Below are 21,073 nucleotides of genomic sequence, written 5' to 3'. Positions count from 1 at the left end.
GTAAACACCAGGCTGGCCTTGCGTGTGCATCAGCAAGCTAACAGGTCCGAAGGGCCTTACTGTCCCTCTTCAAAGCTCACTTCCAGTCCATTTTTACAGGCAATTATAATGAAATTGTAGCTAACATTTAATATTCATTTAATAATGTGCCAGCGCACTACTGTTCTCTCATTTAATCTCCACTATCACGTCAAGAAGCAGTGAATACAGTAACTATCCTGGTAACAGTAACTACCATTTATGAGGAATTATTGTGTGCCAGATGGTGCTAAGAGCTTTAGACAGATAACATTTAATTCTCACAACAAACCCAAAGGTAGGCACTATTATCATCCCATTTTACAAATGAAGGAGGTCAGCCACAAAGATTAGGAATCTGCCTCAAGTCTCACAGCTGGTAAGTGGCAGTGCTGGGTTTGGAACGTCTTTGGCTCCCAAGTGCATATATCTACCTACTATATTCCACTGTCTTTCCCATCCATTTCTGCTTATCCAACCTGTCAGTGTATATGGACACCATCCTGATCAGGTCTTCTCTTGTTAACATCCATTCACACTTGTGGGCTTTGGCCATTATCGGGGTCTCTGGCTTCTTGGTCAGTTGTTCTTCTCCTACATGTATTGGTATTAATTCACCTTCCCCCCACACCCCCCCACACACACATTTAAGATCTGCTCATTGTTTCTGACTATATCTTGCTGAATTATGTTGTTCATCTGACTATATTGTGCTAGGTTTTGTTTATATGCTCTTTCTTAACTATTACTCTGAAATCTTACTTTTCAAGGTTCTCTACAATCACACCTTATTTGATTTTTCAGTACTTGCAAACATGGATCAATAGTGCAACTCGAACTGCTTACTGTCTTCTATAGAAGCCGTAACAATTCTTACATCCTGTTTGCTATGCCTCTCATTGCTCTGCTCCATCAGGCCCAGCTCAAGTCCCCCCACACAGCCCCTCTTCCTCAATCCTACTACTCATCTTTGCCTCTGAGCTGTAGGCAGTACTGCATTCCCTCAAAACACGTAGGATTTAATTCTACGTGTTTTTTGTTATTTCTATAAATGCTAGCCTGTGCAGTTCCTAAGGTAGGAACCTTACTTATACAGTTCTTACCTTCTGCTGTCTTAGGCACTACAGTGTGATAGAACTAAAAGAGCATCACGGAGATGAAGGTTCTTGTCCTGACCGGTATTGAGGAGCCTCAAACAAGCTCTTGGAAAACAAGCTCTCTGATACCCATCCTATTTTTCCTGTAGCATAAACAGTGCTATGTAAACGGGGGGCTATCAAAGCATCTTGAGGAACTGGCTTGTAATTCGTAGGCTAGCAGATGGGCTGCCACTAGGATGAAACGGTGCACCTCAGTGCTTCCGATGGTCTATTACGATGGTTCATTTTTATAAACCTTAGGACAGTGCCATGCTACAAAATAAACGTGAATGTCGACTTTCAATAAAGAAATTGTGACATTACAGCACACAAGTCACCAACAATAGCTACCAAGCACAGTAATAAAATCTAAATGTATGTATGGTTTCACTTATCAGTTTAGTTAAGAGATTTACACTGCTGCACTGGTAAAGTGAAGCAACTACAGTTAAGGGAGAAATGAATATAGAGCATAATGCTAAAGTAATGCATGAAAACAACAAATGTTAAATGAAATAAGTCACCAAATGTTTAACATTTTATCAACAGGAAGTCTAAATAGGTGAGTTTTCCCTTAGTAAATTTTCATAACAATGTTGACAAAACTTCTGATTTACAGATTATATAAAACACAGTTTGAAAGTTCTTTTTTCCTTCTAATTCTTTAAATATTAGCATCAGTAGACACTAATATTATTTTGAACCTGGATTTGCATCAGTCTGAAGTATGGCCAATAGGCTAAATATAAGGATAGAAAAAATAAAAAGAATACCTTCTAGGTGAAAACGACCTTTTTTTAAACCCCAAATTAGTGAAAAATGCTCGATCATATCAACACTGTACATAGGAGGTATGGGAGGAAGGTTAAGCTTCTCCCAGCCTCCAAAAAAAAAAAAAAAAAAAAAATAAGGCCAGCAACTGAAAGCATCTTGAAAACCACATTTTAACAAAAGCAGGGGCAATCTTGATTCACAATTATTCTTAGTTGTGAAGGTACTTAAAAACTTGTTTAGGGCCCACCCGCCCAGTGGCTCAGGTGGTTAGAGCTCCCTGCTCCTAACTCCAAAGATTCGATTCCCACATGGGCCAGTGGGCTCTCAACCACAAGGTTGCCAGTTCAATTCCTGGAGTCCTGCAAGGGATGGTGAGCTCTGCCCCCTGCAACTAGCAAGGGCAACTGGACCTGGAGCTGAGCTGGGCCCTCCACAACTAAGACTGAAAGGACAACAACTTGACTTGGAAAAAAGTCCTGGAAGTACACACTGTTCCCCAATAAAGTCCTGTTCCCCTTCCCCAATAAAATCTTAAAAAAAAAACTTGTTCATAAAGTTGCAGATATAGTAGTGGGAGTGTCTTTTAAAGGATTCCAGTAAAACACTCACCAAATAACACGGAACATATTATTCAAAGCTGTTACTGTATATCTATACAGATACAGCACATTGCTACACATACTTTATTTGGAATTCAGTACCATGAAAACATTTCTTGTAAGAGGTCAATGTAATCTCTTATCAATCAAGGAACTCTGGCACTGAAAGCGTGAATAACCCAAGGTAATGATGTCGTCACCAAGGGACGACAAGAATAGAACCCAAATCCCTTGACTCCCCAGCTTGTGTTTTCCACTATTTGTGCTCCTTTCTACCCATCAGAGGGTATCAAACGTAAAAGAGAAGGGAGTGGACACAAATGAGCCAAGTCTGAGAGGTGGAGACCGCACTGAAGGTCCTCAGGAATCACTCTTTGCCACTTTCCGTTGTTCTGGCCTAAGAAGATGAAAGCAGCAGCAACCACAAACCCCTGGGACCAAGAACTGGAACTAGGTACTGCTTACTGTGGTAACTCTCTCTTCCTCATTTTAGGCCTTTCCTTTTTAACCTCTCCCTTCCGGCGAGCCCTAACGCTCTCTCCACCTCCCCTCCTTCAGCTCCACTGTGCACTTTATTGACCGGCGTCCCCTGGTCACAGGCGACTGGCTGCGCTGCACTCGCTCTCCACCTGACCCTGCACTCAGTCCTTCGGACATAGGTTCTGGCTGTTCCTAGAGGCAGAAGCTTTTAGGCTAGAAAATGAGTTAGTCAAACACTATAAATGTGTTGCTACGGTTAGAAACTTAAGAGGCGGGAACGGGGACAAATACCAAGTCGGCTGTGCGTGGGTCTATGTAGCTCGTCGCGACAAAGCGACCTTTAGACAATAAGCACAGCGCCCTTCTCTCTAGCTGGGAGCTTCACACAGCTCACCCATCCCCTGGGCTACCTCCGCCGGGGGACGCCTAGGGGAGCGCGCGTGTTTACACGTTTGCTAGACCGGGGGAGGAGACAGCCGCTCGGGGACCTGGGGGATTCCAAACCGTTACTCCGCCTGCCGGGGTGGGGCCGCCCAACGGCCGAGCCTGCGCAGTGGGCCTGGCCGCCCCAGGGATCCGGTGCACTTCAAGTCCCAGAAGTCAACGCTCGGCGGGGGCGGGCATCCGCCTTACCTGCCGGGAGCTTATTCCTCCAGCTACTACCGCTCTCTCCCTCCTCGGTTCCCGTCCGTCTCCTTTCCAATTAAAGGCTACTTTCTCTCGAAGCATGTGAGGAGATGCCGTAGCAGCCCCGACATCGAAGGTCTTAGCCTACTCGCTCTTCCTTCCTTAGCCGGAACTATGCCCAATTCGCTTATCGGAGTTGGGTAGTGTGAGCCAGGAAAGGAAGCCCTCGGAAGCCAAAGCCGGGGTAACCCAATCGCACTTCCGCCTCCCGGGCTCCGGAAGGTAGCGCGCACGCGCTCCCTGCGACTCCGGCGCAGTTGACTTCCGCTCCCACTGTGCTCTGCGAGCCGAATCATGGATCACACTGGTAAGGAGGCGGAGGCAGTGGGGGTCCCGGTTCCATGCCCCCTTGGCCGGCCTGGGACTGGTCGCCTAGCGGACATAGAGGGGTTACGCTCGCCCTACATTACTGGGGTGTAGCGGTGAGAAAGAAATCTTACAGACCCCTCCCCCTGCCCGGCAAGGGCCTGCTACGTCCCGGCCTACTCTCCGGTGTGGTACCTACAGCCTCGGTGCCGGCAACGGCCGCTTATCCGGTTCTGCTGAGCCCCGAGCCGGGACGGCGGGCGGCGCGGGCCTTGTGCGCAGATCTCTCTCTCTTTCTCTTTCTCATTCTGAGTGCTGTGCCCTACATTACGGGAACTAGCGGGGAGATTCCATTCTCGGAGACGGGGAAGCCTTATTGCGCTGGGAGTGGATTTGCGAGAGTGGGTTGGAGACGTTCTGCTGTCTCAGTCCGCTTTGGGCGGGTGCTGCGGTGGTCAACGTCTGTGGTCATTGTCTCTCCCGTCCTTTATGGACTAGAGGTGGGAGAAGGGAGTCGGATGTGGTTTTCGGAATGATACTCGGAGCAGCTTTTCTATCGAAACCCCGCGCTTCGGCTATGGCCCTTACTCATCATTTGGGGACATTTACAAAGAACTTAAAATCAGGACATTCACATCTCTTTCTCAAAGTAAGAATGGCTCCACTCTTTGTTACGTGTTTTTTGGTTTAGTTTCCTGGGTTTTTGGATATTGAATGAGTGCACTTGGAATTAGAAAGTGCTTCGTATAGTTATATTAACCACATCACAAATAGGGAAAAAAGGCTTTTCCCTGTGTTAAGTACTTGTTGGGATGTCCTCAATTCTCAAGTACCTGTCTATCTGTCTGTCTGTATTTCTACCTATCTATCTCCAAAACTTGTAGGCCTGGAGATGGAATGGTAAACAAGGCAGAGTTACTGTCATGGAGGTTACATTCTATTGGGGAAGACACAATAAATTTTTTTAAAAGCCCAATTGTTTACAGGTTATGATAAGTTCTTTGAAAACAACAAACATGCTGTAGTAAAGACTAATAGGAGGACGCTTCAGAGAGGGTGGTAGGGAACGTCTTTCTCGAAAGGTAGCATTAACAACTTGAGATCTGATGGATGAGAAGAATCCAGCCATGAAATAAATCAGGAGGAAAGCATTTTCAGCAAGTACAAAGAATGAAGTGGGAAACCAGTCGGCTGCAGCTTAGTTATTAAGCAAAAATGAAAGAGCTCTAATACGAGATTGGGAAGGAGGGCAGGAATCAGGTCATGCAAGACTTGAAGGCCGTGTTAAAGACTTGAATTTATTTTATGTGCAGTATGAAGCCATTGAACCAGAAGTAGAGGAGGAGCATAATATCTTAAAAATATAATAGGTTCTATGGAGAAGGGTGTAAGAGAGGGTGGCAAGAATAATAGAAAATAGACAATTTAGGAGGTAATTGCAGTAAACCAGAAGGCAGTCTTGGCTTAGTGAAGAAAGGGAGTGGGCAGATTCAATAACTATTTTGGTGGTGAAACTTAAACCCATACTGCTAGGTTAATTTGGAGAAATGTAAGAGGAAGAGATGCCTACGTTTCTGGTTTGATCAGCTAGGCAGTGCCTATTACTGAGTTGGGGAAAACTTGGGAGAAAAACATTTTTTAAAGGGGTAAGAGGTGATTGGTGGGCATTTGGGAACAAGATTTTGGACTGCTAAGTATGAATGTATATTGAGATATGCAAGGAGAGATGTCATGTGGAGATCAGAGAAAGAGGTGGGCTGAAAAATACATATTTGGGATTTAGTATCACATACCTGATATTTTAAGACAAGAGGATGGACAAGATCACTTAAGGAGAGGGAATAGAGAAGAGGGTCTAGAACCAGGCTCTAAGGAACTCTAATGTTTGGAAATTTTATAGACTTGAAACTAGGATATTGATGTTAGAGTAGCAGACATCCAACATTAGCGAAATATTTCTCATTGAGCCTATTAACTGGAAATGGGAATAAGGCCCCACTCACAGTTTAGAGAATGTTGTTAGGAAATTGTAATATGCATGGGTGTGTACCTGAGTATTTAGTATTCTAGTTCTCTTAAGTTAAAAAAAGTAAGTTAAGTTAAAAATATGAAAGTCATCCTAACGTGAAAACATTCACTCATGACCTGACCATTTAAAAAATTAGTTCCTACTCAGATATCTCTGCTGCTTGACACTAGTTTCTTTTCTGTTAGTTAATTTTGTTACATCCTTGATGTTTCATATCAGGAAACTATCAAATGCTGTATATAAATTGTGATTACAAGCCTTACAAAAGATTCAGGTTTTCATGTAATTTATAAAAGTGAATTTGAATAATTATTTAAATAATTATTTGAATCACAGAATCATTGGCAAGTGCGGAAATGCCAGTTAGCCAGTTAATTGAAGACATTATGACAGGATAGGCATCTCAAAAGAATGATTTTAATATCAAAGGATTAAGAGAAGTCCTTGAGGAAATTGACAAAACCCTTGAATATTGTGCAAAAATGACTGATTTTTCTGATCATGCTGGAAAACGTCAAACACATCGAAGGCTAGCCTGTGGTATTCGAATAGAATTTTGCCAGCAAAATTACTCCAAGAAACTGCCAGTTAACATTTGATTTATTTTTTGGTCATTCTAAGAATTAGCACTTAGCTGTAACTGTAATCTAAATTTTCTAAATTATTTTTTGGTTCCTTTAATTCAAGATAAAATTCTAAATATTAAAAAAAAATCATATAATATAAAAGTGTTACTCCTTTTTAAAGTGGATTCACCTTAAATGGCCTGTTATATCCTTCATTCTCTTTCTTTGTAATATCTAAGGACTTTTGTGGTTTTAGTTGGCGTTTTCAAAAGGAAATTGTGCTGTAATTTCTGATTCTTAAACCAGAAAACCCAAGACAGATCCAGCATTGATGTCATTATTACATGTACTTTGTTGATGGATTTGCAGTCTGTAAGACAGGCGGCAAGGTGTGTAAGGGGCAGCAGGCTCTTGAAAGTTGGGTTGGCTTAAGCAAACAACAGTGGTGATAGTGACTTCAAGTGCTCCGGGTGGTGTGAAAAGGGTTTGGAGTGATGACATGTTGGTATTCTGATCATTGACCAAGGGAAATCTGTTAAGAGTCTTTAATATCTGAAGTGCAGCATTGAACTGTTAACTGTCTACAAGAACTTGATTTGTTTTTTTTTTTTAGTCTATTGGAAAATCAGAAATAACTTTAAGCAAAAAAAATTCATTCTATCATACTTGTCTTTTGGCTATTACATTGCTTGTAGGTACTTACGTAAGCAACTAGAGTGAAAGCAGATGAAATACATACTCAACTTGTTAGTACATTTAGTGAAGTCTTGAAAATTATCAAATTGGGTTTATCTTAATTGATTTTTGCTGTGCATGTAATCCCTTTTCCATGAATTTTGTCTTGAGTATTAGCTATTGTAAAAGTAATAGTAGAAAGTAGACTGAAAGGTACTTAATTATTCAGGACCCATTTTGAATGATGTTCTGTATATTGTTCAGAAAGAGTGCAAATCATCAATGTGAATTTAATATGTGTTTGTAATCCTAGTAGCTCTGGAGGTCATTAGTACTAGGTTACTACTTCCAGATTTGGCTTTACTGACTTTAGTGTAGACAGCTTGGCTCTCAATCTTGGTTGGACTATCTCCACTAGTAGCAGTTACACAGCCTGTTCAATCACTTGTGATGTTTAAAACATTACTATTTGAAAAAATTATTTTATTTGCATTTCCTACTTTATGGCATTTCCCTTTCTGTCTTTAGTAGGTAAAGGTGAAAGTTTTCTGTATTGTAATATTTTGTCATAGACTTGAAAAAAAGATGACTTTTAAACTTCAGATGGAGTAAGTTCTTTGAAATAATGCTATTTATTACTCATGGGATATCAGTTAATTTATTTCATAGTCAATAATAAGCAGGAACTTAGAAAGTGTAAGTTGTTTATACCTAGTTGAAGTACAGAAACTTTGCGTCTTTCTAAATTATAATTTTCCATCACAGTGCTGACTAAAACTAGCAGTCACACGTACATCTAGAAATGTTATTGCTTGTTTGTACTACTAAATGATGTGGTAATTTTTACTATGTTCCTAAAATTTTTTTTTAAAAAACTATTTTACACTTAAGGGAATAATCTGCTTCCTTAAAACTAACTTTAATTTCAATGCATTTACTTAGTTTTACCACTGGCAGTGTTAGTTTTGTGTTCTTAGTTTTATCGATTGTCCTGATGCCGAATCAGTTTACTAAATGTATTGAGTGCCTACTTTGAATGCTTGATGGAGATAGGGATGGTTTCCTTTTTCTTCTCTTCCCTCTTTTTCTCCTTTTGAAAATCTCTAAGTTACCGTATTTTGCCATGTATAATGTGCTCCCGTGTGTAATGCACACCCATGTTTTTGACCCAAACTTTCAGGGAAAAAAAATTTGTTTTAATTTTTTAATTCAAATTTTTATTTGTTTACATTTAGGTACTTGTTTTTTTGTATTATAAAGGAATTTTAGCATTTATTTTTTAGCATTATGTTACAAGAAATTTTATGTAACAAATAATTACAAAACACAAGAACAGATACAAGGTACAAGCAATTTTATGTGCCAGTAACAAATTTACAATATTTATACATCATAGAAGGTCAAGAACTCTTCGTCGTTGCAAGTTCGTCATAAGTTCAACAAAAGCAACGATCATATTCCAGGGTATTATTTTGCCTATGGATATTGTTATTGATTTCTAGAGTTATACTCTTAATTCATAAGCATAAATAAAAGAATTAAAACATTTATATAGATATGGAATTAGTACTACCCATGTATAATGCACATCCTTATTTTTCCCTCACAGATTTGGGCAAAAAAAGGGCGCATTATACATGGCAAAATAGAGTACTTCAAGACAGAAGTTCTTATCTTGGGTTCATGAGTTTTATTTTCTATAAACCCCTCTGGAATTATATGAAAAATTTTATTGTCTGCTTTTTCAGGGAGAATTCTATAACTTTTGTCAACTTTTTTAAAGGTTCCATGTCTCAAAAAGCATTGCTTTGGGGGTGGCCGGATGCTCAGTTGGTTAGAGCGCGAGCTCTGAACAACAGGGTTGCCGGTTCCATTCCCACATGGGCCAGTGAGCTGTGCCCTCCACAACTAGATTGAAGACAATGCGCTGCCGCTGAGCTGCCGGAGGGGCAGCCAGGTGGCTCAGTTGGTTAGAGTGCGAGCTCTCAACAGCAAGGTTGCCGGTTCAATTCCCACATGGGATGGTGGGCTGCGCCCCCTGCAACTAAAGATTGAAAATGGTGACTGGATTTGGAGCTGAAGCTGAGCTGCGCCCTCCACAACTAGATTGAAGGACAACTACTTGGAGCTGATGGGCCCTGGAGAAACACACTGTTCCCCAATAAAATAAAATAAAATAAATTAAAAAAAAACCCAAAAACCCACATTGCTTTAAGGGTTTATCCCAAAGTAGAGAAAATTAGCACTTATATAACATAGCATTCAAAATCAGAACCCAGATACTCAACCCTTGATAATGTTGGGTGTGTTGCTTTAATACTTACAGCAGAATAATCTTCAAAAAAGAAAAACTAAAAGAAATGACAACTTTTTCTCCCTCACACAGACAATGAGTTACAAGGTACCAATAGTTCTGGATCATTGGGTGGTCTTGATGTTCGAAGACGAATTCCTATAAAGCTCATCTCCAAACAAGGGAACAAAGCCAAAGCTTCACCGCGCACGCCGAGGACAATAAACAGGATGCCTGCAAAGGCTCCGCCTGGGGATGAAGGTAATTTGTCTCAGTTTAGAGGTCCGAAAGTCCTTTTGTTATATGGGAGTCCACCAAATAATCCATGTGATTTTACTTACTTATAGCTACCTTTTTAAATCTTACATACTCTCTTTTCTTGTTCTTTTCTGTTCCTTTATAAATATTTTGTTTCGTTTCTTTTGTTGTTGAAAATAACACTGCCTATTGTTAAAAATTTAAACAATACTGCAGAAAGCATAAGATTAAAAGTAAAATTGTCCCTCTCACCCCCACAATACTTCTCCCCCATATAATCTCTGTTACAACTTTTTTATACTTTTTTTCATCTATAACTGCCCTTTTTTCATGTAAGATGCATTTGAGATTTTGCCTTCTCAGGATTTACAGATATACCTCGTTTAAGAAAATAAGTTTAGGTATTTCACATATGGATATTTTTTGTAATTTTTTGCCGTTAAAAGCAATGTTGCAGTAAATATCCTTATACATATACCTTAATATGTATACTTTGTAAAATTTAAACTTTGCATTGGGCATTTTAGAATTTGACAACTGTTGTCAAATGACTTCAAAAACAAGTGCATTAGTTTATGCTCCCACACATCAATATTGATGCTTACTATTAACCTTAAAAAATTTTTGATACACTTTTCTGTATGAATGGGGAGGTATGTCTTTTTATATTATGTTAGTTATTTAGTTTGCCTAGGATCTACCTGTTTATATTCTTTTTTTCCCGTTTGGTTGTCTTTCCTCTTGATTTTTACGAGTTCTTTGTAAATTAATAAAATTGGCCCTTTGTTATATATATTGTGTGTTTTCTCTCCCCCGCCTTCTTGAATTTTATATATAACATTTTTATTATAGAGAAGCTGGAAGATTCTAGGTAGCAAATATCCATTTTCTTCTGTTATGACTTCTGGGTTTTTTTACATTCTTAGAAAGGCCTTTCTTATAGTCTATGAGTATAAAACAGTTTTCCCATCTTACCCTTTAATACAGGGGCAGCAGACTATGGCCTGTGGGCCAAATCTGACCCTGTTTTTGTAAAATTTTATTGGAACTTAGCCATGCCCATTCAAGTATTGTGTATGGTGACTTTCACACTGTGATGACGTAGTTCAATAATAACAAGAGACCTGTGGCTTACATTGCCTACGCTATTTACTTACCTGGCCTTTTACAGAAAAAGTTTGCTGATCCCTGCTTTGGAACATTAGGGATATGTATTTGGTTATTTAAAAAAAAAAGTGGGGGTTGGCTTTATTTAGTTTATCTCTAAAACAGCGAGCTATTTACCCCAATCATTGAAGAATCTCTTTTCCGTGCTGAATGGGAATCCCATGCTTATCATATATTAAAGTTCTACAAGTACTTGTGTCTACTTCTAGATGTGCTATTCTACCCCAGCAATCTGTCTTTATTTCTGTTTTTAGAATGAGACTGTTTTAAATATACCTTATATTATGGTTCCTTTTATTACAGGGTTTTTTTCTCCATCTAAACAAATATATTTGAAATCAAATGTTATAAATCATGGTTGCAACTTAGGGCTGATGCTGTACTAAACTAGGGTCAGTAGACCTGGGACTCCCCCTTTGGCCTTTTTGGTTTTTAAATCATGTTTTAAAACTACACGGTAATGTACAAATAAATTACTGTAACAGTCCAAACAACGCAAAAAAGTTAAAATTCCCCTTGTACCCTTTCCCTCTCATGTATCCCTTCATTCCCACCCCCCTTCCTAGAGGGAGCTACTGTTACCAGTCTCTCTCTTTAATAGAGCAAATTTAGGCCCAAGATAATCTTTGGATACATTAGATTCGCTTATTTGGGGCAAAAAAATTTTTTTGTTTTTTTTTTTCCCCTTAGGCCTTGTTGAAAATATGGAATTTGGGGTGCTTGTATGGTATCTATACAAATATGTATATATTTTATATATATATATATATATATATATATATATATATATGTATATGTGTATATATGTATATACACACACACACACACACATATGTATTTTAATGATGGATGGGAATGCAGGGTTGAACTATGAAAAGTGATAATGTGCTCCTAATTTCCTTGGCTTTTGTTCTGCTCAATAGTTTTTTGAGTTTTAGACAAATAAGAAAAATTGAGTATTAGATGACACCAGCTTTTATAAGGTATAAATGGACCATATAAGAACCTAGGGTCACTCAAATGCATCACTGTGTGTGTCCATGTCCCTGTCCATCTCGTGCCCACTTGTCCTTTGTGTGTGTGGGTGTGTGTGTATGTGTGCGCACGCGGTGTCTGTCCATCTCTCCCCTCGTCCCCGTCTGTCCTGTATCTGCGTGTACGTACTCAGGTGCTGTAATTTAGCCATGTGGGTAAAGTTAAAACTTGTGTGCTTTGCTACTCGATTTACCAGTTCTAGGGCCAAAAGAGTTGTGAGAAGCCGGGCACTTTGGAGAGCTAGATTGTCTTCTCAGCTTTACTTTAGTTAATTGGATTCTACCTAGAATCCTCATCAGACTGTTCACTGGTTTTCTGTTCTTTTGTATGGGATGAGAGGATTACAATCAACCTTTTAATTAGGTCAGAGAAATTGAGCCCATTTAATCCTCATATTGTTTTAAGTTTACTGATACTGATATACGCAGTATAGGGAGGCTACTTGTAAGTAGATAGGATATGGCTTCTGTTTGGGTGATTAACCAGGGAGAGGTTTAAATTGAAAGGATGAAGTGTCAATATGTCTGATGTTTCTAAAATCAGGCTCAGTTTAAGGCTGAAGAAGAGGATACCTAATTTACTAAGTCATAAGAAGAAAGTCTGCAGAATTCTTTGTTTCATTATGTTCTTTTGGCCTCTTGCAGCATGATACCACTTTGGTAGATAGATTTGAATAAATGGTGATCAACATCTTAAAAATTTGTGTAACAAGCGTGGTGATAATTAGTAGTTTTATACTGGAGCTAGTTGGGTGAGTAATGAACACTTGAATGGGAATGAAGAGAGCTGAGTTCTGTTCCCAACTCTGCCACTTACTTCTCTGTGTTACTGTGGGTCTCCTTATTCTAATATTCCCAGTTATGAAGTAAGAGCGTTGGACATGATTGCCAGGACCACTTCTAGCTGATGTTTACACTAATCTTGGTTATCTTGTTCTTAGAAGAGCTTTGAAAAGCATCAGTGAACAGGCCTGTTTTACCATTGTACATGTACTTCCAAATGAAACTCAAGATAGAAAAACTTAATAGGTAACTTTTTCTTTTCTCAGAAGGATTTGATTATAATGAAGAAGAACGGTATGACTGTAAAGGGGGCGAACTGTTTGGAAATCAGCGAAGATTTCCTGGACACCTTTTTTGGGACTTTCAGGTATTACTAAAATAAAAGCATTTATTAGAACAATAAAATATTTTAAATATCTTATTAGAACAATGCAGAATACACAAAGAATGGTATGAACTTTTCTTATAGCTATGTCTCTCAGCGCACGTAATTCATTTGTTTATTAATGCCCTACTTCTGTTTCCAAAAATACTTTGAAGCAATTTTCAGTAAAGTCAGGTAAAGTCAGTAACTATTAATACTATTTAAGAAAAAAGAAATACCAAAAATAAAGCACAACCAATGGTGGGGAATATGTAAGGATACCAAGAAACTTTTATTTCTAATTGTTTTAACAACATTTATAAAATGCTATTTAATTAATTGTGTAAATCATATATATGATTTTAGAAATGCTTAAAAAGGAAATTTTAATTACATCATTTCAACAGATAAACATCCTAGGTGAAAAGGATGATACACCAGTTCATTTCTGTGACAAATGTGGATTGCCTATTAAGATCTATGGGCGAATGGTAAGTACAATTAAAGTAAATTTTATTTTTGTAAATGTAAACATTTATGTAGTGGTAGGATTCTGAAATTTAAATAGCTTTATCACTGTTTAATGACTAATCTTGTGACATTTTAAATATGAAACAGCTAAGGGAAATTTTGGAATAATATGCATTTAATATAATTATCTTGACAAAGTCTTGAATTCTTTATAAAGTATTAATTAAGGGAACTGTTATAATTTCTGAAAACTAAATAATTTCTTTGGACTGTTTGATACCTGTTAGTTTATATTTATTTCTAGTTTATTAAGGAAAATTTTTTTCTTGTTTAATAGAATAATATCAGTTATGCATTTCTGAAGGCTATAATTTTTAATGTAAAATTCAATAAATATTTTTTATTTCTGTGAACTGAATTCTAATATTTTAAAAAAAATTACAACCCTACCTTGTAATTTTATAGTCATTTTGACACATTCTCCATTAAAAAAGGTAGTTTTACATTTGTGTTTGAAAAAAATAAAAAATTGAAGTCAGTAATATATCTGTGATGGTAGAGGGCATTGATTGTGCACTATTGCTTTGCTGTATAACATTAGTTAAATAACAGTCATGACTATGAAGGTTAAAATAACCTAACATCATTTTACTATGTCTTATGTCTTGATTTGTTTTTATAAGTTCGTGAACTTATGGCTACCAGGGGCAAATGCTGCTTACGTTAAATCTAGGAGATATTTGTTATCTCACTGCTCCGGAATAGTTTCAGGAGGAACAGGATATGATCAAACATGGTTATAGTATTCTTTTTCAGAGGCTTTCAACTTGTAAGGACCATGGATGAAATTTATAGGGTTTATACCTTCAAAAAGTATAAGCGAATGAGCATCTATATGTTTATTGAGGAAAGGGCGGAAGTTTTCATCACATTCTTAAAGGATTTTGTGACTTAAAAAGGTTAACTATTACTTTTATATAATTGGTATACTTACTAATTGTTCATTTTAACAAACAGTTCCCAACTGTCTTCTATGTCTAGGTCACTGTTCTTACTGTTATTATTTTTTGGAAATATTTTAATTTGTTCTAGTATGCTTAACTGTAACATGTCTCTTCACAGATTCCATGCAAGCATGTTTTTTGCTATGACTGTGCTATTTTACATGAAAAAAAGGGAGATAAGATGTGTCCAGGGTAAGATCATTAAATTTTAAATAATAAAAGTTTGTGATCTTTATAAATAATACAATTTATAATGTTGGTTAAAGGTCAGAGGTAATTTAAACCAGCAGCAGTCTGTCATATGTGTAGGCATGGCTAACCTTTCTCGGTGAGTCAAGAGTCGGCCTTAGCCTTCTCCTAGGATGGGGCTAGGTAGCCTATCAGTCAATTCAAATTGGCCAAAATAACCAAGTGTTTTTGCTATCACAAAATTTGTTTTATAAACTAAAAATAGTTATTTTCTTGTTTTGATGGGACACTAGAGAAGGTAGTGTTGCGTAGTGACTGAGAGCAAAGACTTTGGAATTAGAATTCCTGGGTACAAGTCCCTGATCTGCCATTTATTAGCTCTGTGACATAGACTGTTTCTTCATCTATAAAATGGAGCTAATAATAGTACCTGCCTCCCTGGGTTATTATTAGAATTAAATGAGAGAAAGAGAGAGAGAGAGAATAAAATAGTACATGTGAGCATAAGCTTATTTCTTACCTTCAAATCTGATTATTATGTGTTGAGTGTATCTTGGAACACCATCGTGGAATAGACTCAGGAAAGTTATGAAGATCTAGAAGTATTGGTTGATAATGATCTATACTGGAAAGGTCTTGAAAGTTCCAGATTAAGCTAGGAAGTTTTATATCAGTGTAGAACCCCTGACAGAAGGCTTGGGAAAGCTTTGAGAGAAACTTCTGTTGTCCTAGTTTCTTCTAACCTGTGTCACAAGCTATCCCGACCTAAGAGTTGTAGTGTTGGTTGATGGCAAAGCTCTGGATGATTGTAAGGGATGATTTCCACTTATGGTGTAGGAAGACTGGCATCACAGAGAGGAAGGATGATTCATTGACAAACTAGTAAAAACGAGTTTTCTTGGCATATCTTTATTAGCGCTTGAAAGTCACGTTATAAAATCTGTTGTGTGAGTTTAAAGAATATTTCTTCCCTAGAATTATAATTCAGAAGAATTAGGAAATTAAAAGTGCATATTCGCTTGTTTGTCTAACTTCCTCTAATGCCTAATTTTCCAACACTGTACGTTCACTTTAAATTATCTAGTAAATTTGATTGCTTCATTGGGATAAAGGATTTTAGATGTTGTAAAACACTATGGTAGAGTACATTAGAAGGTTTTCTCTTTTATATGTGTTCTAATGTTAATATTTAAGAGGGAATTCAATCTTCAACTCGAATTCCAGTTAGTACCTCCCTGGTTGGCTCTGAGCTGCTTAGAACAGGAAGCCTGTCTGGATTAAGAGACCCAGATCAGAAAGTGAAGACCTGGCAATCCAAGTTAACATAAATATTACGTTGCTACGATTAAGCATCACCCAAAAGAAAGTGCCTCACATCCTGATACTGTGGAAATATTTCTGAGCTTACAGAGAATAAGAAGCAAAAAATGAGAAGTGAGCCAAAAGGCGACTAAGGGAAGCCTGCTGGTATCAAGAAGAAGTGCCAGCCTTACATCAAGGATGGAAATACAGACACACCTCAAAAACCTAGAAAGTAGAGCCGTTTAATATAGTATCACATGACCTGACATTCATATTTAATGATGATAGCTTATATTTATACATACATAGTGTTTAGTGATGAAATACTGTCGTTTTCATTGTTCCGTTGATTTTAAGGACACTCTTTTAAGTAGGATAAAACAGATATAAAAATCTTGTGAGTTAGGTAGAGTAGATGTTAACCCATTTTACAGATGAAGAAACAGACATATTAAATGACTTCCCCAGATTACAGAGCCAGCACTAGATCCCAGTTCTGGTTCCTAGTTCAGTCCTCTCTCCACTATTTTAAGAAGACTCTAAAAGAGGCAAGAGTGGATTAAATATAATGAATGAAAAATAGTTACAATTTTGACCCTGAGTCATTAAGAAAATACTGAGTTAAATTTAGTGCTTACAATTTAGAAAGGTAGGAGTGTGTGATACTTCTGAGTAGTAAATTTGTTCAGAAAGGTCCCCTCTATAAGGGACTCTTGATAGCCAGGATTTGAATGTAAATTGCTTATGTTGTTTAATGTTAAGGACTCTGATGATTAGGATGCTCGTACTTGTTTTTGTAATCCTTGCAGCATCTTCCACTTCCTGTCTTCCACTTAGTTTTATTTGCTCAGCAAATGCTATTGCTCGGTAAATAGAGTGTAAGGTTGGATTCCTTGGTTGTGACAGATTCTTTGGTTTGCCCTTCCTGGGCTTTTTTGCAAATACATGCAAAGTATAAAACTGTTTGAGAACATTAGATACATTCTAGGTCTTAGGGAAGAATAAGTTCTTTTCTTTAAAAAATTCTGTTTGATACACTTTCAATTTTTTCTTGTAAGAGTTGCTGACACTTAATAGCAAACAGATAACAAAGTGGGAAAGTTAAAGATTCACTTAACAATAGCTATTGTGAGCTTTTGCAATATTTTCCATAACAAATTTTAAAAATAAGCCTATCTTTGAAATGAAGTGCATTATTTTTAGTCTGTTTTTAGTAAATCCAATTATTTCCCCTTCTGATTTAGCTGTAGTGACCCTGTGCAGCGGATTGAGCAGTGCACACGCGGCTCTCTCTTCATGTGTAGCATTGTGCAAGGCTGCAAGAGAACATACCTGTCTCAGAGAGACTTGCAGGCTCATATCAACCACCGCCACCTGAGAGCTGGAAAGCCCGTTACCCGTGCTTCACTTGAAAATGTTCATCCTCCTATTGCCCCACCACCCGCCGAGATCCCTGATCGTTTTATCATGCCGCCAGACAAGCATCATATGAGCCATATTCCGCCAAAGCAGCACATCATGATGCCACCACCTCCTTTGCAGCATGTGCCACACGAGCACTATAATCAGCCCCATGAGGATATTCGTGCTCCTCCCGCAGAATTGTCCATGGCTCCACCTCCACCTCGTTCGGTCAGTCAGGAAACCTTTCGTATTTCAACAAGGAAACACAGCAATTTAATAACCGTCCCCATTCAGGATGACTCCAACTCAGGTGCTAGAGAACCACCACCTCCTGCCCCAGCACCTGCTCACCACCACCCCGAGTACCAGGGCCAGCCCGTGGTGTCGCACCCTCATCACATCATGCCTCCACAGCAGCATTACGCACCTCCGCCCCCCCCTCCTCCTCCAATAAGCCATCCAATGCCACACCCGCCCCAGGCCGCAGGTACTCCTCACTTGGTGTACAGCCAAGCTCCACCTCCTCCAATGACCTCTGCTCCACCGCCAATCACCCCTCCCCCGGGACATATCATGGCCCAGATGCCACCGTATATGAACCATCCTCCTCCAGGACCTCCCCCTCCTCAGCACGGTGGTCCACCTGTAACTGCACCCCCTCCTCACCATTACAACCCTAACTCTCTACCCCAGTTCACTGAAGATCAAGGAACTCTGAGCCCTCCCTTCACACAGCCAGGGGGCATGAGCCCTGGCATATGGCCCGCACCCAGAGGGCCGCCGCCTCCTCCACGAATGCAGGGCCCACCTTCTCAAACCCCACTGCCTGGACCACATCATCCAGACCAGACAAGATACAGACCGTATTACCAGTGATGAGAGCATTTTGAACTGAAGATAGGAGGAGAAAATACCTATGTATAGTCGATCTTTTAATTAAGTTTTGGCTGTTTGGGGAAGGAAAACACCTCTTACTGAGGTAGCTGTAAAACACCTAGGATCTTGTCTCTTAAAATGGTTTTAAATCTTCACCTTAGGATTAATTTCAAGTACTATCCCGTAGTGCAGATAAGTGGCTCAGTGGAGCTCGCCTATATTTGAACACCTTTGTTCCCGTAGTGTGGTAAATTGACCCAGAGGTGACCGTTTGTAAAAAATTTGAAAAAAGTTTTTCATTGTTCCACTTTTCAAAAGTATTGCTTTTGTTAAACCCGGTTTAGTTTTTCTTGTGATACATTTTGTTAACCTGTGTAAAAGGATTAAATTTCAATATGGTTGTAAAAATGCTATTTTTATGTGAATTTAAGTGCAGCCACATACTGTTTTTTAAAACCATATGTTTTACCACTAATTTCCCAAAGTTACAATAAAAACCTAAAAGTGAAAATCTACTAGAATTTACTGTAAGGCAGACTGTTAAATGGTAGAGAATAATTACACATTTTAGGCACTGAAATTTTGAGGTATATTAAGTATATATAATGCACTTCACTTGGAGGCCTTTTCATCTTCAGGCAGCCTCAGGAGCACCAAAACACATTGAAATTCCAGACTAAGATCTGTTTGTAATATTAAAGGGCATTACTAGTTATTCGGAAAGATACAGCCAAAGTCATTGACTCTACAGGCTGCAAGCCGTTGGGGGATGCTGTTACTCATGAATGCTTTTTACTGAATAGTTGGAATCACATGATTCACCACACTTATTAATCTTAAGTAACATTATTTTATAGAACTGTTTCGGTGGTGTTCTTTAGATGAAGTGTTCTATTCTGCTCATTATCTTAAATATTTAGGGCTGAATGGGCGTTATGTAATTACTCAGTTCATGGTAGAGTTTGATCCTGCGCTTAAATGGGGTCTTGTTTCTTGGGTTTTCAATTACAATTGGAATGCCAGGGAGGGATTTTGAATACTGTATTAATGAAAGACATTCCTGTAGTCACAAACTGGCATTGCACAGATTTCACTACTGTGTGGTAAGTGTTCTTCCTCTAACTTGAAATTTAAAACTATTAATGATTTCCTTTTTCTTTTATTGGTTAAGCAGTCTAACGCTTGGGACATGTTAGCATGGAGTCAACCAGATGATTTTGTATTGGAGAAGAGAAAAGCAATGACTAAATTGTGAATTTCAGTGCTTTACAAGGTGCCTTTAGAGTCAGCTTTTGCATTATAGGGCTTGTTACAGTCCAGCTAAGATGACCACTTATAGTTTCTACAGAACTGATATGTACAATTCGATATTCTTAGGATATTGTATATCCTTTGAATAAACCCCTGTGAAGTATTTCCTCCCCCACTAAAACGGTGCATAATATAAACATGAAATGTGTAGTATGCAGATATCATTTATTAAATAGTTTGTAGTGTATAAATTTAGAACATTTCTTTTTGACAAAGGGTGAAATGATTGCTAATTTTCCATTTAATTCAGTCAGGTACAGGCAAAATAATTTCTCATTTGGGATAATCAGATGCAAAGTCATCTCTGAACTTAGAGCTGAAGTTAGAAATAATATAAATGGCCATTTCAAACGTGACCAATAAAAAAAATAACACTTTTTTTTTAAGTTAAGTGATTTTTCACAATTAACAATTTGAGAGTCCAGTGTTAATGTAATATTTCTAATGAGAAATTTTTGTTATTAGAAGCATGGGAGTGAAATAGTGTGAAAAGTTGGTGAGTACTTCTATCATATTACTGTAGGTACTTGGACTGGTGCAAACTTGATTCCCTTTCATGCCCCTTTTTAGGAGCTGTTAAAATATTACTGTTGAAAATCCAATACCATTCTTTGTTTCATGTAATATGAAAATAGCCAAATTCACTTCAGAGCTTCTCAGCTGTTTTTGAAGAGCTCTTCTGTTTTTATTGAAATTCGCTAGAGTTGATTGTGGTACGAAACCACTTAGGTATTGGACAAAAAATTAGTATCATGATAAAATTCCACATGTTAAGAGAATTCTCGTAGGCTTTTAAAAAAAATGATTATTTTCAGTTAGGTTTAAGAAATGCAATGCAGAGAGGCAGATCAGATGAATTTTTAGCAGACAAAATTTTTAAATGGTGACTTGACTTCATCCAGTTATTGTTTGAACGAGGGTGGGTGGGCAGAAGGATTAAAAAAATAATCACTGTTGGTGTTTCTTTCCTTAAGGAAAAAGATGTGAATCCCAGCCTTATATCAGGGAAGCCTTTGAATCTATGATGGACATAAGTCTAAATTAAATGTATGTATGTTTCATTATATTGCTCTTAAGACTACTGAGGTGGCAGTTTAATTCTTAAAAACAATAAAATGGAAGCATAAATACTGTTTTGCCTAAATGAGTTTTTACCTAATGATGACAACATTTGGGAGAATGCAGAATTTCCATGGTTATGTTGATACAACATTTACAATAAAATTAGATTCACTTTTTTAGAGATTAAAACCCAAAAGTTGAATGTTAAATTTCTTCAGTGGCATGCTTGTTTGGAGCGTTATATAGTATTTGGGAAAATTGTTGCAAAGACCATAAGAAACT

At 38.0% G+C, this 21,073-nt stretch overlaps 1 protein-coding gene across 3 annotated transcripts; it reads left to right on the top strand.

Annotated features, from left to right (window-relative positions):
• Positions 1–1,624: 1,624 nt before the first annotated feature.
• Positions 1,625–20,861, top strand: CBLL1 (Cbl proto-oncogene like 1). 3 transcript variants are annotated; one of them, XM_019745339.2, is made up of 6 exons: positions 1,625–2,984; positions 9,660–9,827; positions 13,078–13,175; positions 13,580–13,663; positions 14,766–14,839; positions 17,383–20,861. In XM_019745339.2, the coding sequence occupies exons 1-6, from the start codon at positions 2,936–2,938 to the stop codon at positions 18,416–18,418; spliced, it is 1,509 nt and encodes a 502-aa protein (XP_019600898.1). In that variant the 5' UTR covers positions 1,625–2,935; the 3' UTR covers positions 18,419–20,861. The 3 variants fall into 3 exon arrangements, with proteins under 3 accessions (XP_019600898.1, XP_019600897.1, XP_019600899.1); XM_019745338.2 differs by having other exon boundaries at positions 2,428–2,984; positions 13,075–13,175; XM_019745340.2 differs by lacking the exon at positions 1,625–2,984 and adding an exon at positions 3,627–4,004 and having other exon boundaries at positions 13,075–13,175.
• Positions 20,862–21,073: the final 212 nt, after the last annotated feature.

The sequence above is a fragment of the Rhinolophus sinicus genome, linkage group LG09, assembly GCF_036562045.2.
Source record: "Rhinolophus sinicus isolate RSC01 linkage group LG09, ASM3656204v1, whole genome shotgun sequence".
Taxonomy (NCBI): Eukaryota; Metazoa; Chordata; class Mammalia; order Chiroptera; family Rhinolophidae; genus Rhinolophus; species Rhinolophus sinicus.
This window is presented reverse-complemented; position numbering and strand designations above follow the sequence as displayed.